This window comes from Plectrocnemia conspersa, unplaced genomic scaffold (genome assembly GCF_051122295.1).
Source record: "Plectrocnemia conspersa isolate PC_06_02 unplaced genomic scaffold, ASM5112229v1 ptg000011l, whole genome shotgun sequence".
Taxonomy (NCBI): Eukaryota; Metazoa; Arthropoda; class Insecta; order Trichoptera; family Polycentropodidae; genus Plectrocnemia; species Plectrocnemia conspersa.
This window is the reverse complement of record NW_028277175.1, coordinates 23,107,257-23,118,491: the sequence shown is the minus strand read 5'-3', so window position 1 is coordinate 23,118,491 and position 11,235 is coordinate 23,107,257. Positions and strand designations below refer to the sequence as shown.

General features: G+C 32.1%; 1 protein-coding gene across 1 annotated transcript; it reads right to left on the bottom strand.

Moving 5' to 3' along the window:
* Positions 1-2,998: 2,998 nt before the first annotated feature.
* RpL4 (ribosomal protein L4) lies at positions 2,999-7,698 on the bottom strand. The gene is made up of 7 exons (XM_088197365.1): positions 7,606-7,698; positions 7,070-7,247; positions 6,773-6,854; positions 4,755-5,043; positions 4,393-4,491; positions 3,934-4,205; positions 2,999-3,751 (listed from the first exon to the last, which is right to left on the bottom strand). The coding sequence occupies exons 1-7, from the start codon at positions 7,606-7,608 to the stop codon at positions 3,064-3,066; spliced, it is 1,611 nt and encodes a 536-aa protein (XP_088053491.1). The 5' UTR covers positions 7,609-7,698; the 3' UTR covers positions 2,999-3,063.
* Between the last annotated feature and the right edge of the window lie 3,537 nt (positions 7,699-11,235).

Below are 11,235 nucleotides of genomic sequence, written 5' to 3'. Positions count from 1 at the left end.
TTGTCACGTTGCAATTAATTACTACAAGTCTAGTTTAAAATACCATAGTAAGTAATGGATTTTTGGTTATTCTATGAAATGTCGTTTTTATTAAAGCTATCTGCCCAAAATAAAATATGACAGCAAAATAATCAAAAACCTAAATTAAGTATCTGTATATTTGCACTAGTTTAAATATGTCTATACTATATTTATTATGTTAACTTGTTCTTGCCTCGGGGTATTCATATAATAAGTAGATAAAATCTAAGCACATTACGAATGGTTTATAAATGTACAGACGTAGATCAAGGATAAGTCTTAATTAATTGCATTGCGCGGTAAAGTCAGCACACATGTGTATTAAATTGATTGCCTTGGTGCGTTTGTCATAAGAACAAGTTTTTCATAAAATTAGATCACCATAAATATAATTAACTGGAAAATTACACAATATTACTAAGAACTTTTTTGGTTTGTAATTTTCTTATTTTAAGTATGTATATGATATATATGGCTATATAAATAACATGAACTTGATGAAATAAAAATAAAGCTGCAAACAATAAAAAACAAAATATATTTTTTATTGAAGTATACATAGGGCATAGATACTACAATTTTATATTATAACAACAAATGATGTATTTTAAATTTAATATTTAATTTAATAACAAACATTATTAGATTATAAAACGAAACTTTATTTTGTTCAAACTTCATTTCATAGATGGCGCAACTGTATTTCTTCTTAGGATATTCCGTCGTTTCATCTCATATTAATGTTGCCAGATTTATAAAACACAGGTCAGTACAAAAAGAATGCCGTTGGCCTCGGAAAAGAATATTGAACATGACACCACCTAAATGAAATTATTTTTAATTAAATTCTATTTAAGATAATAAATAATAAGCATTAGAATAGAATTAATAATTTTTTTCGATTGCCAGTGGTAAAAATATCATTATTTACAATAGAATAAATGTTAATATATACAAATACAATACAATAAATTATGTAATATCAACATAAAGTCTCTGAACTTACGAGCGATGACAATTAAATGCCACTATTTTGCTATTTAAACTATTGAGCATACATACAGCATATGTTATTGTTTTTTTATAATAATTAAATATATAAATAGACTTCTAGATAAAATATATGTTACGGATCAATAACTTTTCTCGTTTGTTAATAATACAGTTGTGTTATTTTAACACAATGTTATAATAAAAAAAAATTAAGGGGAAAAACGCTAAATAAAAAGAGGAAAAAAGTCTTATCAGCTACAAAACTAGGGCTTGTATTTCTCCGGGCAGTGTGGTTATGGTCAAAATGTATATTACATGGGTCAGAATATAAACGGCCGGAATAAATATTAGATGGTCAGAATTTATATTTATAGCTTGGAATTTAAATTAGATTTGTCAGAATTTATATTAAATTGTATGAATTATTTTGCCAAATCGATAGAATATTTTTTTTAGTAAGTATTTATATTATATGATCTGTATTTTAACCTCAAACTCAGTTTTGTGTTGACATATGTAAGGCGGGTCCGTGGGGCGAGCTATACGGGCGGTCGCCCAGAGCGCCAGTTGCTCCAAATAGGGGCGCCATTTGATTCAATTTAGCATGATATCGATATCTAAACGATTTTTCGAAAAAAAACAAAGATGGCATTTGAACAAAATTTTTGTTCAAATGCCTTTTTTTTAGCTAAAACCGCGAGATGGTTTATAATAAATAAGCCCTGAATAACTTCACATTTACATAAAATTAAATATATAATGTTATTCATGGGGTGTTCACTGTTCTGACCAACGCTAGCTCTCACTTGACCTATCCAGCAGTTTTGGTGCGAGCGATATATTTTATAAGACACTTCTAAAATAAATAATTTATTGCCCATTTATATTTATAAATGTTACAATATTTTTTTAATTCACATGATCGTTCTATACTTAAATTCTGACCGTGTGCTATTTTTATTCTGACCAGCCTGATAGATTTGATTTTTATTGTAACCCAAAGTTGATTTAAATTTTGACCATTTAATTTGTTGATTAAAACTAATCCCCCTCTCTTTTTTGTTTTTTAATAAAGTAACATATTACGTGGATAAAATAATATGAATTTTAACGTATAGGCCGATAACTAAAAGTCTCTAGTCGGTTTAAGAAGAAAACATGCAGACCAGCCCGAGAGGCGGGCTAAACAGGCAGTTGCAGGGCGCCAACTACTCCAAATGAGAGCGCCATTTACTCCGAATGATGGAACTATTTGATTCAATTTAACACTATATCAATATCCCCTCAATTCCTCGAAAATGTTTGGATCTTATTTGAAAATTTTATAATTACTTTGTTTAGCTCCTACAGCAATTTATTCTCCTTAAACAAAAGCTCCACGACGGTTTTTGAACAAAATTTTCTTCCTTATTAAAAAATACTAAATAGTTTTTGAACAAATATTTCCATGACCTTTTTAGCTTTCGCAACAATATAATTCGTTAAACTTCTCAGATAAAAATTTACGAGATGGATTTTAAATAAAAATTTCTATGATAACCTTTTTTTTAGCTCTCAAGAAAAATTGACCTTCGTTTTTTAGAGCTCATTACATAATAAAGGACTATAATAACTAGTCAATTTATTTTCAATTCAGTGTACAAGACCATGTCTTCGACACAAAAACATCGTCGGTTACCCTACGGAGCTGTGCTGGTATGTGTAAGTGCACAATGCGGTAATGGTATATCGTCAAGATTATCATATCGCTCTTATTTTATTACTGTTAGTTAGCTATTTATTACAACCCTTACCTTTCTTCTTGACACGTATTTTTTTAATTTCGTTTATTTTAAAATATTTAAATCCAATCTGGTTATCAGAGAAAAACTAGTGGAGGTCAAGACCTCATGTTGACGTTGCAGCTTTTAAAATGAGTTGTATACCTTTTTCTATTAAATGTTATAATATCTTGTTAGTAAGTTGATTCAAAATAAAACAAAAATTAAGTTTCTTAAATTTTATAATAAATTTTAATATAACCCCATACAAGCAGTGATTTCAAAACTTTTACTTCTTAGCTGGAGCCTTTTCTGCTGGAGCAGCGGCCTTCTTTTCTGCTGGAGTGGCTTTCTTTTCTGCTGGAGTGGCTTTCTTTTCTGCTGGAGCGGCTTTCTTTTCTGCTGGAGCGGCTTTCTTCACTGCTGGAGCGGCTTTCTTCACTGCTGGAGCAGCTTTCTTCACTGCTGGAGCAGCTTTCTTCACTGCTGGAGCAGCGGCTTTCTTCTCTGCCGGAGGAGCAGCGGCTTTCTTTACTGCCGAAGGAGCAGCAACCTTTTTCACAGCTGGTTTTTTGGCTGCTGGCTTAGCCGCCTTAGTTTTCTTGATCAAAATGGGCTTGTCTACTGCAGTCTTGGGCTTGGCCGCAGCTGCGGCGACTTTGGCAGCCTTCCGCGCGTCTTTCTCGGCCTTCAACTTGGCCAACTTCTCGACCTTGCTGAGTTTCGGCTTTGCATTCTTGATCTTCTTTATGACGGCGGCTCTGGTTTCACGCAACTTTTTCGCTCGTACTGCGACATGGTCCTTAGGAAGCTCGATGCCGGCCTTCTCTGCTCTCTTGATAGCTCGATCATTCACGCATCTTACTTTATCCAAGATAGCTTTTCGCTTCAATACAGCGGCATAAGGATTAAGTCTCAACAGAGCGCGGGTATTGGTGAGCGGATTCAACTTGCGTTGTCTGCGGACAACGGTTTTCCTGCAACAAATAAAATGCCACATAAATAACGATCCTTGATAGATATAAAATAATATATACAAAAGTAAATGATCAGAAAGTGTCAACGTTTAAAGTAATCACGGTATTCATAACCCAATGCTCTGAAAAGAGGTATCATCATTTGTAATTAAATAAGTCATAGTAGTAAATTTTGGACATACCTTGGTGCACGCAGGACTTTACGGATTTCGTCAGATTTAAGGAGACGAGACAGATCAGTGCAGGCCATTTTCGGTTGAGGGAGATTGAAGTTCTTCTTTTCCTTCGAGGGGGTCTTCCACGATCCGAAGAGGGCGTCTAATCGCTTGAAGGCAGATTCGGTCCAGATGATGAATCGACCGACGTGTCCACCGGGAGCCAGCTTCAAAAGGTTGAGCTTTTCGACAGAAATGAGCTCCATTCCAGGAATGTTACGGAATGCTTTCACGATGCCCTATAATAAAGCAATTAATAATTACACATTAATACGTAATCAAAATTTTAAAATTATATTATTAGATATATTATCAGTAATTGTCAACGTGTTAAAGTAATCATTATAATTCATAGCCCAATGCTCTAAAAGGCAATATCATCATTTAAATTATATAAGCATAAATGTATTAATATCATATATATACCTGATTACGGTGATAAACGACGAGGGGTCCCTTACGTTGAACTCGTCGGCGATTCCTCATCTTTCCTTTACCGGCACGCATACGACGGGACTTGTACACCTGTTGACATAAAAAAATTTAGCAATAAATAATATGGCAAGAGTAATATTGCTTTAGGTCCCAAAAAATCCTTCAAATACATAGATATGTCCGAAAACACAATGCCTTAGTTAACTTAATTAACAAAGTCGTTTTATCCTCACGTTTTAATATAGCACAAAATTGGTGTTACACAATGACTACAATACATTCATCGAGTGGACATATCATGTGCATATTATTATTGAAGGACCGACAGTTAAGAATATGAAAAATCTATCAACCTTTTGCACATCAGGCCAAGCGCGAATGCGCCTCAAGAAGCCGACAGCCTGCTTGGTCTTAGTCAATTCTTGGATCTTGTCAGACACAACCAACGGTAATTCGGGAACGCTGTCGATCACATGTCCTTTAGACTGAACGAGGGCTGGCACTCCACTAGCAGCCAAAGCCGCAGCGAGAGCGCACCTACGTTGCTTTAGATTGATGCGACGATGCCAACGCCTCCAGGGCTTGGTCGGTGCAAACATGCGACCTCCTCTACACATGTTACCGAAAGCGCCCTGACCTGATCTGTAAAACAACAACGTACAACATTAACCTTCTACTGCTACAATGTTTTTAAAAATCTTAGCTAGAAATGCTATGATCACTTATAATTATTTTTGAAAAAAAATGTATTGTTTATTTACAAACTTTATTATGCATGCTTGCAGTAGCATACTTTATGAACATGTGGAAGGAAAGTTTAGTTTGCTCTCTTTCGCTATTTCTTGATTTAGCGAACAAAATGCACTATAAGGCCCAGAAAGAGAAGAGAACCTAACGATTTATTTTTAGCAGTAATAAAAAACATTTGGTGGTTGCATCGATTATTATATAATTAATTTCAGTTGCATTCTGTCGCATGAACAACTTGTGTCTAAATTGAAAACGTTACTCAATGTATTAACCCTTCATAATGAACAGTGAGCGATGAAAGTGAAATAATAGCATGTGATGAATTATGTATATATGTATGAACAAAGATCTGTAAAATATTGGAAAAAAGTTGTGTTCAGCGTATCAAGAATGATTTTAAACTTTCATATTATAAATAAAGATAATAGTAATGAACCAACATTATTAAGATAGCAACTTATATTTTAAATTATAGCAAGTATTGAAAGTTTGGATGATGGAAAAAATTATCCATCAAACACAAAGAAAAGTATACACTTTATGTAAAGATTTTCTCACGGCCTTTGTTTTTAACACAACATTCAAAATATTTTTTTCTATAAAATGTTCTGCATTTGTTTTGTTATTCACAGTAAATTGCGTTTTTTTATATTATTTTGTTATGCAATTTGTAATTTTATATGTGTAATTTATATTTTTTTAACTCAATTTTTTTGTGTTATTTGTCAAGTTTTTATTTAATTAGTGAGATTATTTCAATATAATTTATTTTCGTTTTTTATGTACTCTTTGTACTTGTTGATTATATCGGCGCCACGCTCAAAAACCAGATTGTTATGAACATTTGTTCTGCCTTTGGCTCTAACGTCTGCGAAAATGGTATTTTGCTACATGCACGTTTTAATAATTTAAACTTGGTTTTTTATCGCCAAACATCGGCTTGGTTATTTATTCGCTAAACATCGATTAAGAATCGCAATTAATCTTTTATCAGTATGGTCGTTTGTTATTCAGTTACATACAAACGGTTAATTGAGAATTTTAACAATGTTTGGGGAATAAATACACACAAGGCAATAAAAAACTAAGTTGTAAATTTTAAACGTATTTATGCAGCAAAACGCTGTTGACCACTTTCACAGACGTTAAGGCTAAAAGCAGAACAAATGTTCATAGCAATTTGGTTTTTAAACGAAGCGTCTAATAGTTAACAAGTGCCATTTTGTTTTCGTGTATGTTATTTGTATTAAGTTTTCTTTATATAAAAATGCTTTCCGAATTATAAAATGTAGTAATTAAAATTCTTATGCATGCCTAGTCTATTTTACACATTAATTAAAATACAAGCAGTTTTCATATTCGAGCATTATAACATCATCAATGAGCCAACAATTGTTAGCATTTATCGCTAGTTTCTAGAAATATCTTTTATTAAAAAAAAAAAAAAAAAAAAAAATGTCGAGTGAAACTACCCTCTATCTAATACTAATTAGATATAGATCAACGTCACATACTTCAATATAGCATCATTTAAAATACCATTACATATACGAAACAATCCATATTGTAACCTCGTGATGCATGGATATATGTATATATATAATAATAATAAAATATTAACCTATGAGTACCGCCACCGCGGACACGAGGAATACGAGCCACGGCTCTTCCGGTTCCCCATGATTCAGCACTGGTCTGGTGACCTAAAAGAGCAGAAAAAAAACATTATATAACAAAGACATATTGATATATTCATGATAAATGTACCGAAGAACAGCCCCACGCTGGTCAGTGCGACCAAGAAGGGAACGCCTAGTTCAGCGGATTTGATCTAGCACAGTTTTAAATAACACGATATGCCATAGTAACATTCGTGTGGACATTGAAGTGCATATATGTACATCAGGTGATTAATTACCGGCTTCCTTGCTAACGCTGTATGGATGACGACGATTCTTGCTCATGGAGATGTGAACCTCGTTGACGACATCGGGCCTGATGGGCGCCTTGAAGACGTGCGGAAGAATCACGCCGTCTCCGACAGATTCGTTTCTTTCATTGTACACTGACACGATAGGACGAGCCACGGAGAGACTCTGAAATGAATACACAGTACTTATAATATAAAAATGTGGCATCACAAATCCAACATGGCGTTGACGCACCACAATACACTTTTAGGTTAGGAAAATATTTCTCATACACAACGCGTTCCAAAATTGCGTTCATCTCTAATATCGTATTAAATCGATCGATAAATAACTAATCTAACATTTCATCTTCAATTTATAGTGCAATATGTTGAAGTTGGTCTGGAAAGTAATGGATGATCAAGCCACGTGCGCACGCGGATAAGTGAAGCACGCCGGGGGGCGTCATTTAATGAATATGTGCCGCGAGCGGTGGCGGATTCCCGTCAAGGGTGTAAAAACGAAGTATAAATGGACTACTCACCATCGTGGCGGCTGCAGAGCGCACGCCGGCGCCGCTCGGCAGGGAAAGGACGGAAGCGGACGTTCGCTCCGTCTGAATAAAAAAATTGTCTATGGTGCTCGCAACATCGAGTCTCGCGTCCTAGATTTCATTTACCTAGTCTCTAGCTTTATTTTATTTTTAAATATTATTGTTTATTACTAAAACAATATTAAAATCATATATCAATTTATAAAGAATAAATATTTTTGACGTGTATGTTTATATAAATTGTTGCAAATTATAAAAAAGGCATTGGTAAATTTAAATGACACTAATCTATGACATTTTTTAATTTACTAATATTATTTCATCAATTTAATTATCATCAGTTTCACAGTGAAAAAATATATTTAAAAGCTAATACCTGGGACGCTATTCGCGGCTATATAAAGGAAGTTATTCAAAGAAAGGAAGAAGATGGAGGCATATGCCCTCCTCTGCTTAAATTTGGTTAGAAAAATGCATGTAATTTAATAAAATACAATAAAGCTTAATGAAATCAGTATATTAAATAAAACACTGACTGGCAAACTTTTGCCTCCCCCCCCCCCACTCAGAAAAAGCTAAAATGATGTACCTATTTCTAAACCAGAAATTCTCGGATTAAGCCTCGCAAGAAAATCTTAAAAAGCAGTCTCAAATTTATTCTAAAAATAATTTTAAAGTAGTGGCGCATAAGGCGCGTGAAAATTAACAAAACTTAACTTCACCTAATGAAAGTTTTAAAACTAATTACAGTTTTAGGATGATTTTAAGTCTGTAGGGGGCCTATTTACGGATAAATATAAAAATTAGACACTGTTGCGACATATTTCCAAAATCATATTTTATACGAAATATTACAAATAGGCATTAATTTTTGTTATTAAATGTATTAAACTGATAATTTGGCGTGTTTTGTTTGTTTCTTAGTATTTCCATATAGTGAATTGATTTGCTGCACGTTACGTTTTTGTAATAAAGTTGTTTTTTATTGTTTGTGCTTATTTATCTCCAAGTTCATTTGAAACTGCCGTCACTTATTACATATTGTAGGCGACTAAATTTAAAACATTGAAAATAATTTAAAAACACTAATATTTATTTTACAGGCTTTATTTTCCTTTTGTCCGATGTTCATATTTCGAGTTATCTAATTGTATTTAAAATAAACATATCAAAATCTTTCGAGATATAAATTAAAAAATAGTTATAATGTATTGTGCATGCATAGAGAAATTATCTCTTTATTTTTACATATCAATCTGTCTACTTTTCAAAACTGCTTTCTATTTTTAGAAGAAATAATTTTAATGATATAAAAAGTCACAAAATACTGCTCACAAAAATAACAATCGAAAACAATAAAAAAAAAAGAAACACGCCCATGACAAAGGAAAAACGCTTACTGGCTGAATTTTTTCATTTTTCATTGAATTTCTTGAGGTTTATCATAAACATATATGATTAAAACTACACTTATTCAATAAGGTAAAGTGATAAAAAATTCTCTAATTCCTCGCGAGCTGGGAGTTATTTCGCATGTGGCAACATTTTTTCATATGTGTAATGAGCGAAGATTTTGCGTACGAGAGTCACCATAAAAATAAAAACCAATATATAAAACCAAATCTTATATTTAAATTTCTGCCTCTTCTCCGTAGATGGAATTATACTTCCTTCAATTATTTTTTCAATATGACTTTTTTAAATCTCATAAAACGCTCGTAAAACGGTTAAAGTCAATACACGTCGACAGCACTGGTAAAATATCTTGTTGCTGTCAACTGACGTGCGAAGAATTTAAAATTTTAATTTTTAAATTATTCACTTAAACATTTTTGAAAGGATATTTATGATATTTGACTATAAATTTATGTAGTATTATATATACATATATGATACATAACTAATGCAGTCTTCAGTTTATTATTCACTTGTATTATTCCTCTTAAGATCAATTGACACTACAGTTAATTGATGATTAAGAGTCATGAACCAGAACAAATACACGGAGAATTATAAAATTATAATTATAAAATAAAATATAAAAAATATAAGATATAAAACAAATTTTTAAATAGTAAATATTAAAGAACTTGAAAAAATTGAATTGCTGATTCCCACCATATTTTAATTAAGTGTAAATGATTTAATTTCTATATTTCTTGTATTATTTAATTACATTACATTAATTAATTATATTGTACTACTTAATAGTTTCAACGTTTATTAAAATATGTGTAACACATTTCTGGTGCCATCATTAAATAATTTATACATATATGAAAATTAAAGGATCATTTTGTACACTTTTCCAAAATAGTGCCATTGTAAATATTGTGAAAAATTGCTAGCTATACATACTTCCGTTAAAAAAGTAAAGATAGCAAAATGTTTCACAATTTATTTGTTCAAAAAATATATTTCCCAACTATTTCTGCATCACTTAAAAACTAAAACCTCAGATAATTGCCCATCACGATATGCCAGAGTTATAGTCGGTGCCTAATACCAAAAAGACCCGGACTGAAGACCCTTATGAAATCTAGAGTTTATTAATTTATTTCTATTTTGTCGGGGATATTGGAATTTGTAATTATCATATAATTATAATTTCAGTTGATTATTACAGATTAGAATTTCCTTGATTTTTATAACATCACGGAAGACATCGTATATAAAAAATCGTGTAAAGCGAAATCTATATATTGTAAAATTTAATAATAGCTTATAATTAATAAAGTATATGACACTATGAAATATTAAGCTAATTTAATTCTAGTGTCTCACTACTTACTTTTAGATGTTGTAAATATTATATAAGCCCCCCCCCCCTTTTGAAATAAACGTAGAATTAATGCATATAAATTATTTAATCAATTATATTCTCAATTTTTTATTTATTTATTATCATAAAAACTAAACATCATTTGTATGTCTAATTATATTTTTTATTTTATAAAATACATAAACTTTACGGCAGTATGTGGGGCCTCAGGAAAAATCCGGAAATCCGACTTCTGAGTCAGTTCTGCTAGTATGTATGTATGTATGTAGATAAATTTAACTCGCATGACGAATGGTAAGCCTAATGTCTGCACTACACTCTCTGGAAGTTGTCCGAACCGAAGTTACAACTGAAGTCCGCCGAGATCTACGACTTCGAGTAAGTGACCACACCGTCGAAAATTTCATATGTCGTCCGGACGGCGACCATGAATGACGTCCGGATGGAACTTCTGTCACGTACAGCCAGCATATTTATGCGCGATCGAAAAAAATGCCAAATAATCAAAATTTTTAAATTGGTTATATTATTAAAATTACGCTACTAATAATTATAAAAGTTTGTGTTGGCACTCATCAATACAATATCAATGAAAACTTTTCGGTCATAAATATTCAATTTACGCAAAATCTTTGTCGGCTTTTGCAAAATGCCATAAGGCATAAAAATGATACTTCAGAATAAGAACACCACATCTGTGACTATCCTAGAATTTGTCGCCATCGAGTCTAAATAAGAATTCGTTATGGTTTGACATTTATATAAACCGATCTAGGAAAATACATAAGGATATTGGAAAAGATTTTTTTTAACAAAATCAAGTACCACTAATTATTTTT